At 35.6% G+C, this 26,459-nt stretch overlaps 1 protein-coding gene across 1 annotated transcript; it reads left to right on the top strand.

Annotated features, from left to right (window-relative positions):
• Window positions 1-14,916: 14,916 nt before the first annotated feature.
• Window positions 14,917-24,387, top strand: LOC145679854 (dnaJ homolog subfamily C member 5 homolog). Its single transcript, XM_081750375.1, has 2 exons — window positions 14,917-14,972; window positions 23,840-24,387. Exons 1-2 carry the CDS (start codon window positions 14,960-14,962, stop codon window positions 24,331-24,333), a joined length of 507 nt encoding a protein of 168 aa, XP_081606501.1. The 5' UTR covers window positions 14,917-14,959; the 3' UTR covers window positions 24,334-24,387.
• Window positions 24,388-26,459: the final 2,072 nt, after the last annotated feature.

The raw sequence follows: 26,459 nt of genomic DNA, 5'->3' as shown, positions 1-26,459 counted from the left end.
AGGCTTTTTTTTAAATAAATACACTTTATTCTCGAAGAAAAAGTATATTTAGAATTATATTAACGGCTAACAAAAAAGGCAAAAATGGTTAAAGAGTTTCGTAAAATAAGCTATATTTAAGGCTATAAGCATTTTGTAAATTTGTATGGCTATATGATTCTCCAAATAGGCTAAATTTAGTCAAAAATAGGCTAAATTGGCATAACTGAAAAGCACTGTCTGATGAAAATATTGAGCATATCTGAACTGCTTTCAACGGTAGCCCTAGGAAATCCACAAGCGGAGGAAGCAAAAAACTTGGAATTCAGCAACCAAGTTATGGCGTGCGCTTAAAAAAAAAAAAAAAAAAAAAAAGTTCATTTGAAGCTGTATAAGTTGCAGTTACTTCAGGAAATCATGAAAAAGAGAATTTACCCAGCAATTTTGTAAGATTTGGAAGATGGTATTCATCTTACAACGATGCTTGTATTTTACCATCTTTATTATATCTTTATTTGTATTTGTGGGCAAAACGTACTTTTAAATTATGCACAAGCTGTTCAAAAACGGAAGAAGAAAAATATGAAAAGAGAAATAGATTTCTTTTCTGGTTGTTATGCGATTATATTTTGTTATTATAGTGATTCGACGATGTTAGTTGTCATAGCAACGAAAAATAAATAATGCATAACTAAGAATCCATCTCGTGATATCTATATGTATAATATTTAAAGAGTGTAAGTGATTAAGTTGTTTCGTACTACAATAAAAGGAAATATCTTGATGCAGTGTATAAAATGGATTTTGATATATCAGAAGCCTTAGTTATATAAATGTATAAACTGAGGACCTTTAAGTTTACGTTATATTCTGAAAGACTTTTTTTTTTTTTTTTTTTTTTTTTTTGCGAAGAATCAACATTTCATATTTCTGGTAAGTGAATCGCCTTAATGTCAGTGTGTATTTGGAGAAATGAAAATCCCAGCATGATTTGAACATGAAAGAGACTGTACAAATGTGTTTTGCGCCATTTAGGTCAACAAAGTTTTTGGCTTTTTATTTAAGGAGAGAGGAAACTATGACTGGAATTATATATGGATAGCTCCACTAATGTTTCCACAAATTCGACAAGAGGGGATGATTTCATCTTGGTGCAAGATGGCGCTCCACCTCATTTTCATCACAGCGCACTTCAATTCGAGGACGATGGATTAGAAAAGTTGGGCAACGTGATCTTGTTTGTCTTAAGTGACCTCTAAGATTACTTTATCTTACCCCCTGCAAATTTTTATCTGTGAAGGTACATAAAAGGCAAAGTGTATATCATGGATGCTTAGTACTCTTTAGGGTTTGCGAGATCGAATTGTTACTGTGTAATGCTCCTCTATGATCGGCGTTACAGTCTTCGTTGTTGTTTTTATCATTGTAATTACGTATGTTTATTGATGTTATATATCAACCATAGTTAAACTACACTGATGAATATAAGCATACAGTCACTTGGAAGTTTGTTCTGAACAGTAAGAATTTTGAAGTAATTCTAAAAATGAAATCATATAGTAAAATAATCTACGAACCGATGAACGACGAGTTTGAATTTTAGTAATATTATCTGTGCAAATTATTCACTACCACAGGATTCCAATTTGGTAAAACAAACTTCAAAACCATTATTAATAACATTATATCTGAAAATACAGTACGTAAGTTATTAACAGGCTAGGAAAATTGCAACAAAGTAAGGTTATAGCTTATCTTTCTTAAGGCTAATGGTACTTTCGGGTTTTGAGATTTTGCTGGGAAATAGAACAGTAGAACTTTGAATGAACTAATTCAAGTGTTGATTTACTGTGACAATTGGCGAATATGTATTGAACCGTATTCAAAACTCTTGTTTCTTGGAAGAATGTTGAAAAATGTATATGTCCATAACATTCACAACCATAATATTCACGTTAAGCCATATTAATACCAATTAACGTTTCAGATAATTCTTTGTCACAGCGATAATATCTTATGCAGAAATAACGTTAAATGCAGGCTACAAATACACGTATATACCTACTTTAATTTAGTCCATATAAGCAGCATATAGCGTCTCATGATTACGTGCATACAATCAGTTGGCTAAAGCAAATTTTACAAATGAAATAATTCTCAATTATGTGTACAAATGAAATGTTATGAAGTAAATGAATATTTTCTATTGTTGTATATTTTTTCCTTTCCTATATGCTTGCCGAAACTCGGTGTCTTTATACATTATTGTATAGTCCACCTAAACAAGAGATTCAGATATTACACAGGAAAGTTTTTTTTTTATTCAGTAAAACTTAACAGAAATGAATCTAAGTCCAGAAAAGCAATAGGTGCTGTAAGTAGTTTGCTATTAAAAAAATTATAATCGATTGTGCTCAATGCTTCTATAATCTTAAACTTGTTTCTTTATTTCACCCACAAAAGGAAACTCCGTTTTATGGATTTTATGAAAGCGTTGTTATTTTAAACTTGACTGCTATCCGTCTCCGTACGGTTCAACTAAAATTATTGTTAGTTAATATATATAAATATATGAAAATAATGTTGAATGTTGTGTTGTCACCTGACTCCTGTAGTTGTGCAAAATTTCATCTTTGTGTAAAATCGGAAAATGAGTTAAATTGAGGGTGTAAGATTTAAGGATAGACTATCCCCCAATGATTGTAAGTTATAGAAAAGCATGTAAAGATCAACCCTTACTACCCCCCCCCAATCGTAATCTTTTCTAAGATGCATGAATTATCACTTCACACCCCTCTTCGAATATGCATTTTGATTAACGTAACACGATAAAAATCCCTTTCAATGTAGATGGTAACACTACATCCTAAAAATCATTTCAATTGGTTCATCTGTTTCCTGTGATTTAGTCGCAAACAAAATCAGCTCCCATTTGAATTATAATAGATTATGGTTCATCTCCGCATAATCTACAGTCCATTTAAAAAGATATATATAAATATACAGAAATATAAGAATGTCACAATGGAATATTGTATTGTCTTCTTTGTTGCTGTGCTAAAGAGTGAGGACAATAAAACGTTAGCCTCGAGCCCCAATTTCATCTCCTCATGAATTTGCTCCGACTTGAGTGCAAGCGATAGCTTCCGATTCGTAGAACACGCCTGTGAAGGAACCGGAGTGGTCAGATGCACCGTTCCTGCGATATCGCGTTCCAAAGGTGGGATGCCACGAGATCCCAATTCCCGCAATTGTCACTGGAATAGCTGTATGAAATAACTTTGGGCCCATTCCAACTGCGCAACGCCTTGGGTTACTACATCCAGCACACAGCATCCCATGAAGGTGTTTTCTTTACCGGCCAATATGAAAGACAGAGCGCGCCAGGCTTGGCGTTCAGATCGATTTCAGCGATTTCGACGTTGCGAAGCCCATTCTGGCTAAGGCAAAAATGAATTCGAGATATCGCAATCGACCCGAGCACTACATATTTGGGCTGACGGACAAAGTGAAGGCAGGTAGAGCAGCAATCGTTGCATACTCTGTACGTGCGAGTCTGGAGCACGTGCATTAGGATGTTGTTCACACGTAGCCACTATTATTTGCTACTTCTCTTACGGGTATAGCCATGTGCCCTGTCATCGATTGTTCAACGTTTCTCTGCTCAATGAAAATGCTTCCGATGATGTGGATGTTTCTGATTGAGTTTCAAAAACTAAAGTACCACGTTCATCTTAACCTCGATGCTGGCCTCATCTCGTGACATCCCACCCCTTTGGAACGCGATATCTCAGGAACGGTTCATCTGACCAATCTGATTCCTTCACAGGCGTGTTCTATGCATTGGTAGCTATCGATTGCAATCATGTTCGGGCAAATTCATGGGGAGATGAATTTGGCCGCACCCTTTCATCATTGTTTGACCTCCGGAAATGAGTAAAATCAAAGTTATAAAATGAGATATAGGTTCGTAGGTCCATATACGTATAGTCCAAGTCCAAGTACTCTTACTTTAAACAAAACCCATATAAATATACAGCAATATATAAAAGTAACAACGGAATATTGTAATACCATCCTACTTCTGCGGCTGCGCTAAACTCCATCATTGTATGGCGCTGACTTAAACAATAGCATTTATAAACAGTATGTCTCCTGTAATAGGTTTTTACTCTAGCTTCATTATACGTAAATACAACTTTTAAACTGGTAACAAGGATTTTGGGTAGACTGGTAAAATTTTAGTGTATTTTACCTAGTTCAATTTTTCATAAGTAAACTGGATTTTTTTCCATCTGAAAAGTTATGTAGACACATAACTGAGGCCTAAAAAGATAAATGATAGGAAAACAAAGGCGAAAATTGAGATTATACAAAAATCTAATATTCTAAGTCTCCAGGCGCAAGCAATTAGCGTCATCTTCAAAAGTTAACATGTATGTCAATGAAATAATCACATAATAATACAGCGTGCAATATAATTACAATTTTAATGTGATTACACAATAATCGTACCTAAATATTCACAAGTCTCTTCTTAGTCATAAACAAGGAAAGAAGGCAAAGCACGATTTATCATTCCGTTAGTCTAACATCTTTCCGAAGTTCATGTTCCATCAATAGTCTTACTTACTGTCCGTTAGCAATCCGTCTTTTTCAATGCTCTTTTTCCTCTTTTTTTTTCTTCCTCTGCCCTGCCTCGTTGGTTCTTGGACTTGAGATGATGAATTGTGTCTAAATTGGTTAAAACTTTTGGTCATCGTCTCCACGGTTGAAAAGCTGCACTGAATAGATAGGGGATAGGCCATCCATCATTGCTGTGGCAGAAAGGATAAAATCATGTTTTCAGCACTCTATGATGGACACATGCAGAAACTCGCCAGTGAAAGTGCCAAAAGAACTACCACATTTTTTTCATTGCTAGAATGTGGAAATCAATAAAGTACCTTCTACACTTGGACCTCATTTTGACAAAAATGAAAGACTATACAAGATACAATCTATTTAATTCTCTGTAATTCTCCTTAACTTCACAATGTGTTTCAAAAATGAAATATTAATATACACATGAACTGCTTACTTTTTGACTTCGTAATGGAAAGGTGCCGGGCTCAAATCCTGCGTTCTACAGGCTTACTTGTATTAATCGAAGTTTCTTCCTAGTGATGTACTTCTCTGGTAAGTGTGGCATCTGGTTCAACTCTGAGCGGAAGTGTTGAGTTTGCTGTATTGAATTAGCATTATAAAGTAATTACGAGAGAACTTTAACAGATAATAATGGAAACCAGTGTAGTGATCATATATAATTAGGATCGTAGCGTGAAGTTTCGAAACGAGTAGGCTGAAATACTTGTCGGAAAGTGGTGGTTCATCAAATATATATTCTCTTGCAGTTCACTGTACAATGCAATTAAACAAAATAAAATATTCACCTCAAATGAACAAGTAAATGTTGCATTTTAGTACTATTCACCGTTCAACTCAACTTGTCCACTCATCCACTCAAGTTATCAAGTTAGTTCACTCATAACAACAAATACCACCTTCTAACACATTGATGCAAAATTAATTATACAGGGTTATTTTAAAAGAAGGAGCAGATTTAAAATATTTATTTCTAATGTACGACAGTATATATAGAGACACATAGAATACATTACTGGATAAAGGAAGGTTCAAAGTTGTATTTTATGCATTTAACATGAACATCATTGTCCAAAGTTTTATTTCATGCATTCGAAATGATCATCATTTGTTATGGGACAAGTGTCGAATCGGTAGTCCAATTTTTGACACACACGAAATATCTGGTCCTTAGTTATTTGAATTCACTGCTGTTGTCATACTCCGTCACCTCTTGAGCCAGTCACGTCCCATCATTTCTCGACTAATTCATCTTCGAGACGTTTAAATCCGAATATGTCTGAAGGACGGTGATGTAAAATTGCACATCGATGTTGAATTTAATTCAAGGTCGCCATCTCAGATATTCCGAAAATTTTCTAGAATGAAAACGCATCTGATTCTTGAGAACAAGAGAATATCAGCGAAAGAAGACGCAAACAAGTTAATTTATTATTAGCGATAACACAATAAGTCCAAAACAAGCGTAAACATAATTACAGCTACAATATATTGCCAGTAAATAACCTTTAGATTAGCCGTAAGAGACTTGAGGTCATTCTACTATATTGTCAATCACAACATGTCTATAAATATGTTGTTGTAGGAATATAATTTGATAGCGAATTCACCCGGTATTTCTTACAATGTTAGTATTAGTCTCGGTTCAGACGTGCAGAAAAGTCTGTTGCGGGCCCGCAACAGAAAACTCTGTTGCGGACCCGCGCGAGCCGGAAATACATTGGTTCATATCATTCATGCCACACGTGCAGACTTTCCCGCACGACTCTGCTGCGGGCCCGCAGCGGTCAAAAATTGAGTTGCGGGGACTGCTGGCTCGCAGCGAGTCCGCACAGGTGTTGCGGGTCGGAAAACCATTGCTGGCAATGAGGCAAGCCACACGTGCAGACTTTCCCGCGCCCGCAGAAAGGGAAAGGGAAGAACTGAATGAAGAACTATTCATTAACGAAATACAAAAATATCACGAGATATGGAATTTAAAGTGCGAAATGTATAGAGATAGAAATAAAAAAAATGGGAGCATGGAATAAGGTGTGTGAAACCTTATGTGAGAAATTTAATGAAAAAAACAGAAGAAGAAAAAAAACAACATTGGTATGTATTATTATTACTTTTCAATGTAAAAATCTAATATTCATGTAGTGTTTACATTTGATTTTCGTTTAGCGTCCCTTTCCAGCAGAGAGGCTATGAATACCGGTACTTTTTTGTGATAACAATAGACAACAAATACGCTTGGAGAAAAAGCCTTTATTGTTAATGCACTTTCTTTGATGAGATTTCTTGTCACTCATTCCGGAATGAACCGACTGTTTATAACGTACGTTGCATTATACTTTAGGTCGAGGCAAGGGCGCTCATAAGGGGGGCAAGATGGGGCGTTCACCCCCCGTAAGAGGAAATTGGACTTGGGAATATCGAAAACAAAATAGAATTTTTACATTAGTTGCAGCAAAAAATGAAACTATATTTGAAAAGTTGCTTATATTTGCCCCCCCTTGAAAACCACAACATGGGCGCTCTTGGGTCGAGGTCACGTATTATATAGCTTCTGTGCTCAAAAGGGACGCTGAAGTCCAAAACAACCATCAACATAATAGCAGAACAGAAAAGAAAGAAAAAGCATAGTTTTTCGGCTGACAATTGTTGTCTTTATTTGGTAATGTACTAAATTAAAAAAAAAAAAATAGAGTTAACACGATAATTGTTGAACATCAGGGTACCCATGTGGTTAAAAAATAAAAAAGCATGCTCGAGATGTAACAGAAATATTTTTGTTTCTCGTGCAATTGATAATATTGTGCACGTCGTTGCTATTCTAGAGATAACAACTGAATGTTTTCTTACATAAAGAACAACTTAAACGAAGTTATCTTGCCATGGAACTCTACCTATGTCGCTTACAAAATAATCAGCCCATCTGTTTCTGCTTCCGTTTGCTGCGTTGCCTCCTTTTGGTGTGCTACACGTATTGGGGATTTCCTCCAAACCTTCTATCGTTAAACAATTATAAAAATGTTTCCTTTTTCTCACCTTATAAATGGATTATTCGGGAACACTAAATCTATTATTTTTATTTAAGAGTTTACATTAAGAATTTCACATCTCCAATCTAAGCGAGTCCTATACTTTCTCAATATATAACGGGAAATGTCACTACTACAGGAATGAAATTAAATCCTTGAGTTTTACGTCGCACGATTATGCCGGGTAGGCTAAAGGAAATATTGATGATGATAAATGAATGAAATGGTGGAATGAATAAACTGGGAGGAAAGGGGGAACTCTGAGAAAACTCACGCACACTGTGCTTCTCGCACCACAAATCCCACTTGACGCCGAACCAGAGGTGAACACACTATCACTGAGCCACTGGATCCCACTACTATAGAAATCTCCCATCTCCCCTTCAAGAGAAAATTTTCAAAGACGCTGAAACCTGTGCTCCATTATTTTTAATATGAGTATATATGCCGAATGTTAAATCTCTAACTGAAACGAATCCTCACATTCGGTAATTTGTGAATAAATAAAGGGAAATTTTACTATTATTGGAACGCCCCCTCTTGAGCGGGATATTCGGAAAGTCTCAACTAAATGTCTTATTTTTAATTTAAAGCCACCAACTATGTCAAAAAATCGAAATTAGTCACGCAATTGTTAAACTACGCCAGTGGCCGCTAATAACGTCTAAAAATGTTTATGAATAGGTCTCCGAATGTTTAACTTTCTGTGTTCTTACAAACGATAATTAGTTAACATAATTAACTTACCTTAATGTAACAGTCAGAGCTCCTCCTGGCTAAGGGTTAGTGTACCCGCCTTTGGCGTGGGAGGCGCGGGTACGACTCTTGTCGGGAGCTCATGTGGTTCGGATTCCACGTTAATCAGTAGGTCCACGTCTCATATAGCCTCGCTGCTAAACGGGACGTTAAACTCAAAATCAACTCATTAATGTAACAGCCAACATTTCAATTGGTGGTATCGCAAGTCTCATGAAAGTATCTTCTGCTTTAATTTTATCACTTATTTTCGATAAGAGTTCATCAAATGAAGTGATGCTCATGCGAAAATAATTAAAGGTCTTTTCTTCGTCATTGCGCAAATTAATAGACATGGAAGAAAATTCACCTTTAAGCAGTCGTGAGCTTACATACGGATAAACCCAGTATCGTCTCTGTTTCTTCCTTAGAATTTTACTGGCTAAGTATACAAAAACAGCACGTTTTCTTCTTTCAATTTCCATCTTCATTCAACTGCAGCTGAAAATAAAATGAGCTGTTTTCTATGTCAACGTGAAGTGGTTGGGCTGAGACGCCCGCACGAGTCTGCTGCGGGCCCGCAGCAGACTTTTCTGCACGTCTGAACTGGTTGATCTTTGACGCCCGCACGAGTTTGCTGCGAGTCTGTTGCGGGCCCGCAACAGACTTTTCGCGCATCGTCTGAACCGAGCCTTATATAATCGGCAAAGACATGTATGTGGCAAATTTCATGTTAAAAGAACGAAAATAAGAGCAATAAAACGAAAATAAAACTTTCGTCCATTTAGCAACATATTCTTTTACTCATTCTAATTTTCGAATTTATAATTCTTTTCCTATGAAATTTACCACAAATATACATTTCCTGATTATACACATAATATCAGTATTAAAAGTACCCTACAAAAGACAGTTATAGATCTGCGACAATCATTTTGGACATGAGTGTACATAAATGAGCACAAGTGATACAATCTATTAAGTTCGCAATGCATGGATACCGTTACTGTAAATTAAGAACTCAGCATTTAACTTTGAAAGAAGTATGTCTGATAAGGGTACACTTTTGCATAACTTAAATCGTGAGTAGAACCATATTGCCTAACATATATCGAAGTTTACAAATTCAGCCAGACATGTGTGTATTCACACAGATGCTACTGCTAGCCTAACATAATGCAGGGGCGGATCCAGGGGGACGATCGGGGCGGTCGCCCCCAGAAGAGGAAACTTTCTATATATATATATATATATATATATATATATATATATATATATATATATATATATATATATATATATATATATATATAAGGGTGTTCCAGAGTGACCCAAACACTATTTTTTCTCGAGAACGGTACATACTATTAAGTTGAAATAAAAAATTGCATCACAAATATGTGTCCAATGAATCCGTAGAAATTAGTTACAAAATCCCGAAAACCCCCCTTAGGTTGCAAAACACATCTCTTGAACGACGTTCTTGATCGGGAGACCTAGCAGTAGCCTACACACACGAGCAGCAGTGGGACTATTTCGTGGGCCCTCCCCCAACACCATGAGCATATCAAATGCTTCTTTATTTTTGTTAGGCATTTCAACTTACATGGCACGATTTGCCAATGCGAAGTAATTGACAAAAATGCACACGACCACGAGGAATATACGTTAACAAATCCAGACTTTTCACACAATCCCTTCGACGATTCAACGTCTTGCAACAGACAACGGTGAATGAGACCAAGATTGGAGTGGCGTATTCATGTTATCAGTGGAAGCACACTATAACTAGCAGAAGAGCTAGGCACACCTTCGCCTGTGCGACATAACTTGCGTTGAACCGAACAGTGTGAAAAGCTTACGGGCAGTAAATGGAACTTGCTTCTCTGTGGTACTTTTACGTGCTTGCCCTTTTTTGGTCATGTGGGCAACTTCACTAGTACTTTTTATTTTTTCATGACGAACCAGAAATTCAGGGTTTCGATATTGTTATGGTCGCCATGTTGAAAGTGGTAAGTAGATTCCAAAATCGTGTTCGAATTCTTTTAACATTTGCAGAGACCTTTGGAACGAGATATTACTCGACCCCCTTTCCATTTGAAATTTTCGAGTTCTGGCCTTGCCCCTTTGGACCCCTTTTTTCGGGTTTCGCAGTTTCTTCTTTTTTTAAGACCCTGAGCCATCATGTGGCATATCTTTGGAAAGCGTAACATAATGCAGGGGAACTACCCGAAACTGTGGCGGTGCTTCTGTTATCTTAATTAGTAAACACCGTATAATCTATTTCGCGCACCTTCATTAAAAAAAAAAAAAAAAAAAAAAAAAAAAAATTAGTACGCAGAAAACGGTACGGACAAATGTTTCTTAGGGCAATCTTATTTTTCCCTACCTTTTCGAATGTGCATATGAAACATATCGTTCCCATTTGAAAATATTTATTCGTAGAAATTACATTAGAAAAATCCTATTTATATGTAACTAAAAACAAAAGCGTGGGGAGCGCTGTCATATAAAATCAATTTATAAAATGAACACTCTCAGTAACAGATCTTATATTCAGACACAATGTAACAAGTAACAAATCTCTCAGTAATAAATCTTTCTCAGTAACAGATCTTAAATTTAAACACAATGATCAATCTCAGTAACAGAACTTAAATTTAAACACAATGGTTACTCTCAATCAGGGGTAAAAGTAGATCTGAAAAAGTACGGGGACGGTAGGTAGCAGTATGACGTCACGCTGTTCCCCCTACCTATCTTTGCCCATTGTAATATTTTAGGAACTGGGGGAGACGCCGTACATATTTTTTCGAGGTGGAGGGACGGCGTCACCTCGCGTTTCCCCCTCACTTTTACCCCTGCTCTCAGTAACAAATTCTGCAGGAATTTTAACCATGAAAAAATGGCTTGAAACAAGAATCAAATCAACACAGCCTTTGAGACAAGGAAGTTATACCACACGGCAACATGATTTTCTTAGTAACTACCTCGATTTTTCAAATTAGAGAAATTTGATATACGGAATTGGACCTAAACGTGTAAGAATATTGTAGGATATCAATATTGCATGTTAAAAAACTTGATTATATTTAAATATAACAATAAAGAGACGAAAAAAATGACCACTATTGCAAAACAAGTGGTGGATCGTCCCCCAATTTCTCTTAATATTCATTAGCGAGTGTTTTTCATATTTTGTCCTATCTGAAACTGGTAAGTTCGTCAAGTTAAATCGGTAGCTCAAGCAACCTCCGAATTACATATTTTCAATTAAATATGTTTTTAATGCTATAATTCATGTATTAAACTTTTGCATTTCAGCCCATATAGCAAAAACTCTAGTCGACCAGACTGGAAGTATTAGTAATTTGACGTGTGATCAGACACCGGATCACATCGCAATTATTTATGACTTTTATGTAAACTAGAGTTAATTGCATCTTAAATTAGTTAAGTCATTAATTGCATCAAAATGCTGTATCATTGCTTGGAATCGAACTCGACCCAAGTGCGCTAATTATCTGCCAGATAGACGAACCATTGCGGTTGAATTATTTGTCTTAGTTGCATTATTTTATTTTTTTTTCTACTTTAATGTATTATTTACAATATCTACTTTGTAAAAAGAAACCTGCAGAATATTGTGTGTCGTAGTGAAGCTTTTGTTCATTTACATAGAATAAACTCTGTATATTTGGATGTGGAGTCAAAAGGGGATTTAAAACTTCTCTCCTCTTCTGCAACAATACTAAATGACTATTTCCAGAGGCGCACACATACAATGAGATCAGATGTCCGTCTGCTTCTCTACGTAAAGTTCGCCAGTAATCCTGGGTTATTACCTATTTTCCATTCTAGATGGCACCACAGGCTCTGCAGGGAAATCCAGCTTGAATTTCTACTTTAATCTTCGAGATATATATTTTTTTCCTTTTCTATTTAGATATGTTTTTGTCGTAAAAGACGTCGCACCCCTTTCCTTTCTTCAATGCATTAACTTTTTTTTTCTCCATTTTGAATCCTTTCCATAGCTAAATCTGAAGTTATCCCCTTGGCTCAGTCCCTTTGTTCAACTCCCTTCCGTCTTGCATAATCCACCATTTTGCTTTGTCTGCAAGATTTTCGGTTTCCGTTTTGAATTTAACTTTAAATCCTTTACAATCCTTGCTTCAACATTACGTACTATGTCTTTACGTTTCTAATTAGTTCCATACTGTTCTGTTCTGACGTATATAAAGTTTTCAAATTGTATATACATTCAACTCAGTCAAATATTCCAATATGCTTAAGCGTCTACACTCTTATAGTATAACGTTTAACAAAATTCGTTTTCCGTAAAATATGCATGGTCTAAGATATGATAAGCTGAACTTCTAATTATGGTAACGTTTCACAAGAAATGCTACACATAAATGAAGAATCGTCTTATATTTATGATTGCTAAAATACAGTCATTGTCTTTGTTTTAACATTCTATATATCTAGATATAGCTTTAATTGTTTATTTGAAATTACTTTAACACGATTAATGTTTTTAACTGTATAGAAATAATTTAATAGTTTTTTTTAAAAAAAAACTCAGATACACGAGTTAATTACTAGACCATACCGGAAATTGTCAAGAAATAATTATTTTTTAAAAAAATACACGGATACTTTGAGAACATGACACTTGAAAAGTAGAACTCACCTAATAAAGCTTGACAAACTTATTTCAATACAGATATAGATGCACATAAACACAATGTCTGTTATTATATACGAAGTGGGTGCAGCAGTGTCTATATTTAGCCTATTGTACGCAGTATATTTCTTCAAAATTATTTGTTCCTTTAATCTTCTAAGATCTTGAAAGAATGGCACCATTTCTTCTGTGTTCATTATGCACTAGCATCTCTCCTGTTCAAGTTACGAACTTCTTTCAGATTGATCTGTTGAAGCAGATCTATCTTTATTTTTGGTCAATATGTTTTGTTCTTTCTTCTGATTGGAGAGAATGCATTCCTATGTATTCTATTAGGAGATTCATTGAATTCTTTCAGAATATATCCTCGCCGTTTGATTGGGAAGGAAATGAAATATCTTTCATAGGGTAGAATGAGTATATTGAACGGAATTGATGGGAAGAAGAGTCATTGCACACATATTTGGCTATTTCTGTCTTCCTGCTGTAACGTATATCCTGTTTCTATTTATTAATATTACAATTATTGAAAGGATATTAGCACGTTACGCGCCCTCCGCAAAGACAAGTTAAAGGTGTACACTGGAATGAAGGAAAATTTACTCCCCCCCCCCCTACTAAAAACAAATTATTATATGTTGGTATAGTTCAATTAACTGAACAAAAGTGGGAACTTAATAAATCCAATATCTACCAGTAAAAATTCTCTATAGCAGGCCAGGTAGTCTATGGTCTACAATAGTCAAATAATAGAGTTAAATCGAATATTATCAACTTTATATAACTGAACTTGAACAATATAATTAAATTCAAAATTATGGTGGTACAAACAATAACGCAAAATGAATTGGATGAATTGAATCTAGATCAAAAATTACACTTAGAACTCAACTATAAAAGTCACAATTCAATATCGCCCAGCGATAACAGAACAAACACAAGCACCATGTTAAAGGAGCAGTTCGAATTAGAAATGCATTTTTTGCAATTTATTTGTAGAGTTGAAAATTCTAAAAGGAATGGTGTTTGTTTGATCGCGATACATTCAGTCGTTAGCGAGTAATAGAGGAAAATTTATGCGCTGAAATTATTCGTAACATAGGGTCTCCTTGAAATATTCGGCTCCAAGGCCCCAAAACCCTTAATCCGCCCCTGCCCCCAGATGCCAACATTAGGAGTGTTCACATCGTCACTTATGTTAAATGTCCATACATCACTAAAGACCACACGATCCAAAAAATCTCCATTGTCATACAGCAACATTTCATTTGCAAAGTTGGCACATAAACTGTAGTCAGAAGTCTTTAGACCTTTAGCAACTGCAAATGATAGAACGTAGTTTGTAAGCATCTCCTTAAAATTTTCCACACAGGTGGTTGCACTGTAACTACAGATTTAGTCTTTGCAAAATGTAAAACACAAAAAGCTCTCTGCTCACTAGTCTTTGCAATTAGCCATCTTTGCTACTAGTGCTTTTTAACGGCAAACAGAGGAAACAAGTACGTGTGCATTCGTGCGTGCAAAACTGTGTTGCTCTTTATCTGATGTATTATTTACAATTGTAAATTAATTGTAATGAATACTACAAAATGTTAAAAACCCTGATATTCATTTTGAAACACGCTGTATGCAAAATCTGACAAACGTGTAGAATAGCAAAAGTATCAAAGAAATCCTGGTATAACCCAGCATGTTTGCAAAATTATTCTATCCTGTTCTAACTTCTACCGTACTCTGATACTGAATTGTATCAATTATACAATCAAATTATTTCTTGTTTTGGTTATCAATTTTTAACAATGTGTTGTTTTCCTAATGTAACAATAACTATTGTTCATTGTTTCCTAGTGAATTATAATATTCAAGTGAAAAATAATAAATTTTAGCTATGTCGCAGAACCGTAAGTTTTTCAAGTTATTATTTGTTAAAGATATTTCTAGGAGATAATACTTTATGATTTAGCTTCAAATATATGCTACGTCAGTTACGAACATTTTGTAAGGAGTGAGTGATGCATAAAGTGTAAAAACGATTACAATAATCAATTATGCTTCTGGTATACCAAACTATGTTGTTCACCTTCTACATCTAGCTAGTAGAGACAAAATAGCTGCTAATATACTAGAGTTCCCAAATTCAGACAACAAAATAATCAATTTTCGTCTTTAAAATTATCGTATATTACAAAAGAAATATCGTATAGAAAATATTCGTTATGCATGCTACTGTTGTACAAACAGCTTCAATATTACTAATAATAGCCTATTAATCTTCAGTTTCGGACTCCGAGTCAATGACACTGTCTTCACAACTATTTTATCCTTATTAATACTACGCTGAACAACAATATTTCCATCCCCTCGTAAAAATAACTTAATTTAAAGAAGGAATGTAGGGTTGCCATTTGCCAATTTTCACATAGTTATTGATTTTTTTTAAGCGAAAATGACTGTTAACAACCTCAGTATGTGTGTTTTGTAATTATTTAATGCACATCTACAATTTATTTGCACATTCAAAAACTGTAAAAAAAAAGTAAGCATTCTAAAATTATCTTATATTCATCTATTTTCGGAAGGGTATTATCGTTAATAGCATTAAGGCTTAAATTATCGTATATCACAACAAATTATGACATGGTTGACAAGCCTGTAATATACATAACTTACATAACCTCACAACTCACTACGACAAATAAAGTATAAATGCTCATTTAAGTTTACAATTATACTGAAACATGGTTAGTTAACATTATTTCACTGAGTCAAATTAGTGAAGTCTTATAATATGTAGATGGTATTATGAAAGTTATAATTAATTTTTAATACATATTTAGATGAATAAATGAAAAAAACATGTTATTAAAAGTATTAATAGTATTAGTAATACCTATTCTGAAAATCTAGCAAACTTAGTAGAACGAAATTATCATTTAAAATGTATACGAATAAAGTAAAACTTTATTATATTAATGTACAGGGTGGCCTAAAAGTATTTATACAGTACCATACTGATCAGCTCATGTGCATTTCATTTAATTTCTTATTGTTATACATTGGTAGACTTTGTTTCTTTATTATTTGTTCTTAATGTGGTTTTACTTACATTTAAGCTCGGAAGTGCCGAAGCAAGTAAAGCCATAAACTAGAATGTTTTACTTGATCAATACAGGGGTGTATACCTATTTTGGGCCTCCCTGTATAACGCTCATTGAGGCAGTTAAAATTTAAGATCAGATTAGTTTGAAATACTTTCCCCAAGTTTCTTATTTCAATCGTTTTGGCACAATATAACACTAAAGAAAGAAGAAATTATGTGAATGATGATTTTTCTGCCCTGTTAAACCAATGTGGTACACAAAATAGCAGTTTATGGCCTTTGTTTTGTAAGCTAAACTCGTATTAGGTTCTAGTACAGTGTGTGAAAATCAGGATAAAATATTGCGGGAAAGGAGAACGACAAATTTTTAGGAGCAAAATTTTTAATTGAATATACAAAATTATTGTTGCACCTGTTGCTCAGTTTATGACACTTTCTTTTTGTTTACCACTAGTACTGTCCACGAGACGAAAAATAAGGATTTCTCGTCTCTTTTCATATTTTTTCACATAGAAATCTTGTCTCGTCTCGATTCTTGGGAACTTATATTTAGTCTCGTCTCCAGTTTCGAAAAAGCTTTTCTCAACTCTAAAATATCTCGCCTCGTTTTGTAAATGTATGTTTAACATCTATGGCCTGGTATTTCTCTTTAATTTCATCTATAAATGATCAGAGTCCTGTGTCACGAAGGGTCTACGTGGAATGTGAAATAACATCATTTGAACCATAATTCTTGGTGAAGTATATTGCGTAATAATCTGCATATCTTAAAACATTAAAAAACGTACTCCATTATGTTCGTACAATCACGTTATCAACTTATAGCGTTTATAATATAAATCATGAAATACTAGAACAGTGTTTGAAACCTAAGGCTTGGGTGAACTACTGTTGCTCACGAAATTCAAGACATTTCTCATCACGACTCGTATTACAAAGAGCTCCCTCGTGGTTAAGGGGTTAGCGTAGACGTCTTTCACATGGGAAACCCGGGTTCGAATCCCGGCAGGAGCTGATGTGATTGGATTACACGTTAAAACAGTAGGTCCATGTCTTATACAGCCTCGCTGCTGAAAGGAACGCTAAACTAAAAATCAAATCAGATCAAATCGTCTTAAATGTAATCTTGAATTCGAGACAAAATGAAAAATTTCTATGGCAAAACTATCACTACCAGTTTGAATTTAGACAACCTATAACGCATTCATCAAGATGCATAACGTGCAGGTTTTATACGATGGTTAGGCAACAAAACAACACCTGTGATATGGTGAATTTTTCAACTTTTACTTTCTGGTAACCAATTCAATCACAATTTCAAAATCAACCAAGACAGACAAATCGGGAATGAACATATAACTCACAAGTATTGAGTATTGTAAATGCACTTTTTAATTGCAGAGAAATAAAAGTGATAATTGAATAAGAAAGTCACAAGAAGTTGTCTCCACCCCAAAAAAGGGCGAAAATTTCAATTTTTTTAAACTCTATCCCAGAAAATTCGTTGTTTTGGGTTTTTTAAGGTGGAGGAAATGCTAAACTGTTTGTAGAATGTGTATACTATAAAACCTGGTGTTTTCAAACAAATTTAAACAGATTCTTTCACGTAGTGTATCAATCGAATAAACCTAAAAGATCCTGGTTTACTCTGTGTTGAACACTCTACATGCTTCAATAAATTCATTATATTAAACAACAATGAGACGAGTTGCCAACTTCGTGAGCTGCGACGCAGAAAATCCGGCATTTGACTCTTTTACCCGGAGAGACCAATATTAACCCTAGATTACAAAGTCCTTTTGTACCGAACGTTATTACAAAGGCGTAGTCTGACGGACCACTTTGAGTTAAAAAAAAAAAAAGGCATGTTCACAGTGAAAACTTATACTTGCAGAAATAAGTACATTCAATAAAGAAGAATAAACGTTTGGGTGAACATGAACTGCGTAAAGGTATGATAGGTGTTCTAAACATATTATAGCACTCGCGCCGAGTCGTGAAGCTTGACCTAGATCTACCGCTTTCACCACCCAATAGAACGCGAGGGTGTGTTCCAGTCGTCAACCCCCACCCATCAAATTTTGTCAGTGTCGTCTCTTGAGCTACACATAAAACATCTCCCGAAAGTACAGTGTTGTCGGATTGCCGTCAAGTTCCGTTTTGTTAATTCTTTATAGTTGCGTTATATTTTTGTTGTTACTATTTGTGCTATTGTTACCATTTTAGAATAGTTGTTACAGTAGTTATTGTGCAGTGTTATTATTGGTAATTTTTAAATGCTTTTTTATATAAACGTTTACTATGTCTTCAAAGTTTGGCAACATTGTTGGTGAATTTCAGCTGTTTGACGTTTCCCCAAGTGTGCGCTCGGGAAGCGGCTCCACGAATTGTACCGAAGTTTTCCGATGTGTTAGAGCTCAAGCAAAATATTTCTATGATTGGTTTAGAGCCCAAGCTTCACGACTCGGCGCGAGTACTATAGAATATCAACATATTCAGTCCTATAATTTTTTAAACATATGTAGATATTGCTGCAGCATTTAGCAATAGATATTCCAAGATACATCTGAATGACCAGACATTTCCAGCAGATGCTCTCTACACAATGCCTTTGAGCACTGCCCACAGAAATTTACTGTCATATGCCTGAGCATTGCAGGGTAGGAAACACAATTCTTCCTTCCTTACCTTTGGGGGCGTCCTTGAACTAGATTTTCTAAACAACGAACTTTTCCCGAATCTCTAAACTCACGCCAAAGAATAGAAAATTTAAGACTAGAGGCATTTTCTTAATCAGAAATGAAATCTAGGTCAGCATCAGTATCGTAGGTGTCCTCTTGCCTTTTCGCTTTTCATGGCCCGGGGGAAGATTCACTTGCTCCATCCTCAAAACCAAGATTCCTCCAAAAATTTCAAAATTTGATATTTCTCAGGGTCCATTTTGTTTGCCAAAAGTTAAGAACAAAACTTCACACATTAAAACACAAAGATTGTATATATAAAGCTTACATTCTAAAGAATATTAACCGATATAACGTTAATCAACAATACGAATTTACCTACGTAAACACAAAGGCGTAGTCTGTCAGACGAACGGAAGCACACACGAGCTCAACAATCGGTGTCCTAACGCTGTCTAGCCACACAATAAAGGTACATGGAGTATAAGAAGCGGGGAGTGAAGTGAAGGGGGCGGAGTGAGATTTCGGCATTAGTGTTGCGTAATCTGCCAGACGACGCCTTTGTAATCTAGGGTTAACCAAATAGAACACGATTCTTTCCTCACGTATCTATAATTTACTGTCCCCGTGTTCTGTGTGTCAAAGCATAGAACTAAAAGATAACTACAATATCAATCAGATTATAAACGTCTCAAAATCAAAAGAATAAAGCTACAATTTTGTTAATAAGGAATTACCAAAATTTAATCAAATGAATCTACATAAACGTTATTATGTAGAAAATGAGATATGAACCCAAGCGGTGTTTCGTTAAATTTATTCCTATGCCCTATGTTAAAAACGAATAAATATGAAACTTATTTGAAATATTCCAAACATAGTACATTTTTAAGAAATTCAAGACCAGGACGTAATATTTATGCTCAAGTCCTGAAAATAATTAATACACTAAAACTGTTTTAAATATCAGCTGTAGAGCTGACATTTGCTGCTTTCGGGTCATAGAATCTGCCCAGGTCACCAAGTCTGTCTGGGTAGCCTATTTTACTTGGGATGTCGCATCTGTAGGGGTCAGAATTAGTCTGAGAAGCAATACCCAGACTCAGGTCACCCAGACAAAAGTCTTGCACCAAAAGTGACTCAGATGACCTAGTGATCCGTGATCCGTCCAATCACAAAGTATTAATGCATGAATTTAAAAGTATGTTAAAATGTTATCGTACGTTACATGTGTATGGACAGGGCCGGATCCAGGATTGCCTGAGGGTGGGGATGCACCAATAACTACCAAAATAACCAATCACACTGAAACTCTTCAAAGTGACATGTGACAATATTCTTTACCCCTGACAACACTAATGCATAAAAGGGAAGACAGTGTTTTAAAGAGAGTCGCAAGTGACATGCAGGAAAAAATAGACTTCTCTCCTCCTGCCTTCTGTTTCCTTCCCTACTTGGCAAATGCTATATTCAGTGGCGTATTTAGGATTTTGTTTCGGGGGGCATTCTCCTGAGTGGGTGTATATATACTGGGTCTATGTACAGGGCCGGATTTTTCCCCTAGGCCCAATAATTTTTCCGCCCCCTAGTCTGGTTAAAGTTACTTTCCTAAAAACCTTTATTAAAAAAATATATCAGGCCTATATGTTAATTGCTTAAACGCCACTCCAGGATGCAATTTTATCATTGCAAGTTTTTTGAGAAATTTACTTGGTTCTGGGCTTAACAAAATACCGTTGATGTATTAACAAAAGATTGTTGAACTTTACCAACAATTATTTGTTCCAATGAACTTCAAAATCAGAATGCTTTATTAGCCTGATTTTTTTTTAATCAATTCAAAAAATATGTTAAGTTATGGCTATTTATTTTTATTTCTAGATACTTTTTTACTTTTTTTCCCTCGACCGTGCGCCCCCTGGAAGCTTGCGCCCATAGGCCCGGGCCTACCGGGCCTATTGGGAAATCCGGCCCTGTCTATGTAGGTATACAGTTATTATATACTATATATAAATTTAATATATTTCGGGGGGTCTTGAGCACGATAGCCAGCCCCTTAAATACGAAACTGGCTTTAAGTTCTTATTGTTTTGTTTGGTGAATCTTTTTCCTTCAACCTTTTCAAAACCCTTTCCCTTAAACTTTTGCAAAGCTCTGTTTTCTATTAAGACCCAAACGAAAATATGATGGTAGAAAGTTTCGGAAAGTGTTGGTATTTTCACTGCTAGCTTCTCATTTTAGATAGTGTATATTTACAATGAAGAGGGGGTGTATGGATTGTATAAATTAGACTTAAATGTCGACACATCTTTCCGCTGCTCTTAGATGGCAATAGACATCTGAAGAAAACATGTTTTTTGGAGGGCACTTAAAGACATGTTTTTTGGAGGGGCACTGCTAACCCGAAACTGAGAGTGTCCCCAGGAGGAGAACAAAATAATCCGTCTATAATATAATAATAAATATAATAGTACCAGCAGTACCCCCGGTACATTAAGTGTGCCTTCTCCCTCCCCCTTCCCCACGAAACATTGTTTCTGAAAGAAACACTGGACGAAAATCAGAAAGTATAATGCATCATTTCAGTTAATGGTGTCAGCACAACAGATGCATATTATTGTCAATATGAGTAGTTGTGTACAACATTTTAGAAATCTAAACTTAGCTGCAATAACAATAGCATTGGAAGAAGAAAAGAAGAGTATAACCAAACAACAACATATTTGTCTTGTATATACATTGGTACATAAGTTAACTATCAAAAAGGTACTTTCAATTACGCCAATCATTATAAATTACTTGCAGTGCTTAACATTATACTTCATGTGATATTAAAAACAAAATGTTGATGTTCATATACGAGGGCAATCCCAAAAAAAGGTCTTCTATATACAAAGAACCGTTTATTTTCTATAATTGCTACATCACTTTAAAGGTTGAAGAAAGCTTTATTTTTCTACATAATCGCCATTTCGGTCGATGCATTTTTGTAGACGCTGTGGCACTTTTACAATGCCCATGTCATACCAGCTTGCCGCCATGCCCATCTTGCACACACCTTCCGATATTGCAACTTTTCCGTTAAAATCCTGTGGATGGTGCTTCTGGAAACCTCAGGAACCAAAATTCAAAGAGCATCCAGAGTGATCCTCCGATCTTTACGCATGAGTTCCTCAACTTTCGCGATTGTCTCGTCGGCAATTGATGGCCTCCCGCTCCTTTCCTCACCGGCTGTAAACTCTCTACACCACTTGCGAACGTTTTTGACATCCATACACTGTCCATACACTGCACGACTGTCCATACACTTCCGTCAATTGGCGATGAATTTCAACCGGTTTAACACCTTTTGCGTTCAAAAATCGAATAACTGCGAGAACTTCGCACTTGGCGGTAACGTTCATCGGGAGCTCCATTTCGAATGGCTGCCAATCCAAGACTGAGCATCCGAGCGAAGCGCCTACGTGCTTATGTGGTAGCGGAGAAGACATCACCCACAACAGTGTTGCCAACAACCGTATTAAAAGTTTCTCTACGTCCCCAAAAAATAGGAGACCTTTTTTTGGGGGGATTGCCCTCGTAGAAGCACATAAGCATGCGTGAAACTTCAAAACTCACATCATTAAGTTAATGTTTCTCGTCAAATTCGTTACAGAGAGAAAATATTTTGCTGTTACTAAATTCAGTGAGTCAGTCATCGCTCTGTTACGAACTGGATAGGAGAAATGTTGCTAATCCATTGAACTTTGATGAAGTTATCGCAAATATTGATGTTATCTGACTGATGGAAAAGAACTGAAACTCTTATGTCAATACGATAATAAATGTGTGGCTTAACCTGTCAACGTAACATAATACAGCTTCCTAAGACCTATCAAATGAATGATATGGTAATTAAAATTCTATATACGAGGTGTACTCAAGTTACAACATCTCCATTTTTTTTTCAAAACTGGTAACATACAGAAACGTGCTGTTTATTTTATAATACGCGAGCACTCGTTGTTAACGCGTTGCAGAGGTAGCAACGGCACACACAACTCTAGCGGCAAAGGTAAGTGATGACATTTTTTGTACATTTATGATACTCGTCGTTTTCTCCGTTTGCATGATGTAACACTGCTTGATATTCATCTCCAGTTGAATGAGGCATGTGGTGTGTCTAATATGCGTTCGTGGGTGCGACAGTTCAAAGAAGGCAGAACGTTGTGTAACAACAAACAAACCAAGACAATCTTGGCCTCGCAAAAGCCGGTCTGACCACATGGTCGAACGTGTGAAGAAAGTTGTTTTGGATCATCGCCGAATGCGTCTGGAACACATTGTCTCCAAATTTCCGTGGGGTTTGTGCATAAAATTCTGCATATAAAGATCTGCACTTGAGAAAAGTATTTTCCAGGTGGATACCACGAATGCTGACGGATGACCACAACGATACGCGCGTACCGTGTTGCCAAGCAATGTTAACGCTTTATAACAGCATAAATGAAACTTTCCGTTTATCCACTCTTCGTGGTCACACATTTACTAGTCATGCAGTTATTGCATCAGCGATTTTCCAATGGTGAAAACAGACTCCTGAAGAAGCGTTCGCTGCGGCCATGGAATCATGGCGTCGACGTTGTAAAAAAAAAATGTGTATGGCTGCAGGAAGATTACGTCGAGAAATGACACATTTTTTTTTTCATAATTTTCGTTACTTAGTGAGGAAAAACTAGGAGGTGTTATAACTTGAATGTACTTCGTATATTCAGATTTAGCATTAATAGAATAATTGAGAATATTTTATCAAAAAATCAGTATAGTAAGTAAATATTACTCCCTTTACCATGTTAAGTACTTTAACTGCCTTTATCATATGACACAAATTAACACTGGAATTTTAAAATTAATATTTCTCAATACAATAGAATAAAATATATAGGATTTAAAAATCATAACAAAATACTTTTATTTATTTATTTATTTATTTGTTTGTTTGTTTCAGCTAATCCAGGATCTAGATCTAGACGTCCAGGAAGGAGATACTTCACATTTTTCAGCAACGACTCAAAATCCTTATACGATATACTGGGCGTGACGAAGGATGCCAAACAAGACGAGATCAAAAGGGCTTACAAGAACCTCGCCCTTAAGTACCACCCAGACAAAAACGCTGGAGACACCTGCAAGGAAGAAAAGTTCAAAGATATCAATAGAGCATACAGTATTCTTGGTGATCGTAGAATGAGACGCATTTATGATATTTTAGGCCCGTCTGGTACACAAATAATGGAGGATCTACGCAAAGATAGTCCTGATACATTGAACTGCTTCAGTTGCTTCTGTGGTGCATTACTAGCTTGCTTTTGTTTTCTAATAACTTGTTGTTGTTGCGGTTGTTTTTGTTGTTGCAATTTCTGCTGTGGACTCTTTGCTCCAGAATTTGATGAGAATGGGGAACGTAAAAACAAACAAGTATCTGTACCTGCTCTCCTCTGAACAATAGCTACATTGAAATTAGGACTTAAGAAATTAAAGTATATAATTAATTAATATATGATATGATTAACAAATGTTTCAAGAGTCATTTTAAATGGGTAACCTAATATCAGCGATACGTTCACAAACAACAGACAGAGACTTTCCAATGTGGGTGAAAAAAAATATAGAAATTGCACGGAATTTTGGAAAATGATGGGCCACGTGTCTGCTTATTTGCACTTAAGAGTTTAAATGCAGATTTTTATTTTCCTAACTTGAGGAACGAGTGAGATACTCTATTTCCCACTTTCATTTTGAACCACTTACTCCCTTTGGATATGCTCTTTAAAGAGGGTGGTGATTGAAACCTAGCTCGAGGTAGATGATAAGTATATTCCAAAATTCATTTCAAAGTTTTCAGCCATTTTCTCGTGGTGTGGTATAACGTTACTTTCAATCCGAGGGAGGTAGATATAAAATACTCCTTTCTTCTTAAAACGGATTTTAGAAAACGTTAATATACACGTCCACCTACTTTTAATTAGAAGTTTATATACTGATTTATCTAATTAGCTTAAGTGTTTTATGTGGTATTCCATTCTGGAAACGGTGGCAACGGGGGCTCAGTGGTAAAGGCTTACTTCTGGTTCGTAGGGTCCCTGGTTCGATCCCCTACCAAGTAAGTTTGTGGTGGACAACATCGTGCCCGTTAGTTTTTCTCACGGTACCCCCATTTCTTCCCACTTTCTCATTCCACCTATTTTTCCATCATCATTCACTTATTTTAATCATTGTCTTCCTTAGCCTAAAGAGCATAATCATGAAACTTTAAACTCAAAGATTTCATTCCTATTCTGGACAGAATATTTGAATCCCCTTTACCTTCTTTAGCATAGTTATCTCAGAAAATTCATTTCTTTTCCATTGTTCTCGTAACAAGAGGAGTTTTCTAAATATATTACTATGGCCTTAATTATCAGTGAACCAATTTCATTCTTCCATGCAATAGTACAGATTGCTCACCTTTCCTCTTCCAAGAGTACAATTGTCGAAAATTCTGGAATATCTGTTTTCTTTTTCTAATTAAGAGTTTACGTAACGAATTTCATAGTACCAACTTAAGAGAATTCTTACATTAAATATTTACTGAGTAAATAATAGGAAATCTTAATATTATAGACTCTCTCTTATTCCTTTCAAAAAATGAATTTTCATTAAAGGTGAAGTACGTATTTAATTATTTATTTTCAAGATTTTATACAGCAATTTACATCGTGAGGAAAGCAATGCATTTGAATATATACATATACTGTTTTCCTTCAAGTGAGTTATTTATATTAGATTTGGCTATCTTCCCAAAGCAATACTGGGTATTCAGTTTAAAACAATAAATCAATCAGTAGTGTCATATAAGTAGTTTACTTAGTCAATTTATAAACGATTTGTTCCTTCTGGTACAAGAAAAGATAAACTTCTTCTTTTAACAATAGTACGGTTTCACAGTCTATCATAGGTTTTTTGTATCCACGTAAGACATGTAAAGTTCTACCAGTGGGGATAAGTGTGCAACGTCTAGCTGCTGTTAGTAGTGAGTTATTAGTTTACCGTCTGTAGTATGCCAGTCGAGGTACTATGGAGATGTGAATTGAGTGAGCTAACGTAAGATGCAAAATGAGAGGCTTCTTTGAGCTTTAAAGAGGCCTCATTGTCGGTGCTCGGTTACTTGCTACAAGGAAATGTAAGATGACCACCGTGTTGAATTAGTCACGAGGAGGAATGTTAAAGGTAATGACGGCCTACAGAATTCATAACAAAACAATCTGCTAACAAGGGACATCACCCAATTGTCCGGCTCCGATTTCAATGAAATTTTTCTGGCTGATAGAGGACATATATGTATTATTTGTGATGACAGAAATTTTTGCCATGGTGCATGTTTTCTATTTTTTATAATTTTTAAGAGTTATAGAGATTACTGCAAAAGTCCCTTACTAACCTTTGTAAACGGAGCGTTAATAAAAGAACAACCATGTAGATACATATAAGGCCTAGGGGGAAGTTGTATGGTAGGTATGACCTTGATGGCAGCCATCTTGAAATCCGCCATTTTGAATTAAGGTCAAGTTTTTTAAATGGGAATAGGG

Source organism: Thermobia domestica, chromosome 2 (genome assembly GCF_964235325.1).
Source record: "Thermobia domestica chromosome 2, izTheDome1.hap1.1, whole genome shotgun sequence".
Lineage (NCBI taxonomy): Eukaryota > Metazoa > Arthropoda > Insecta > Zygentoma > Lepismatidae > Thermobia > Thermobia domestica.
Note: the sequence above shows the minus strand (reverse complement) of the source record. Positions and strands in the feature narration are given on the sequence as shown.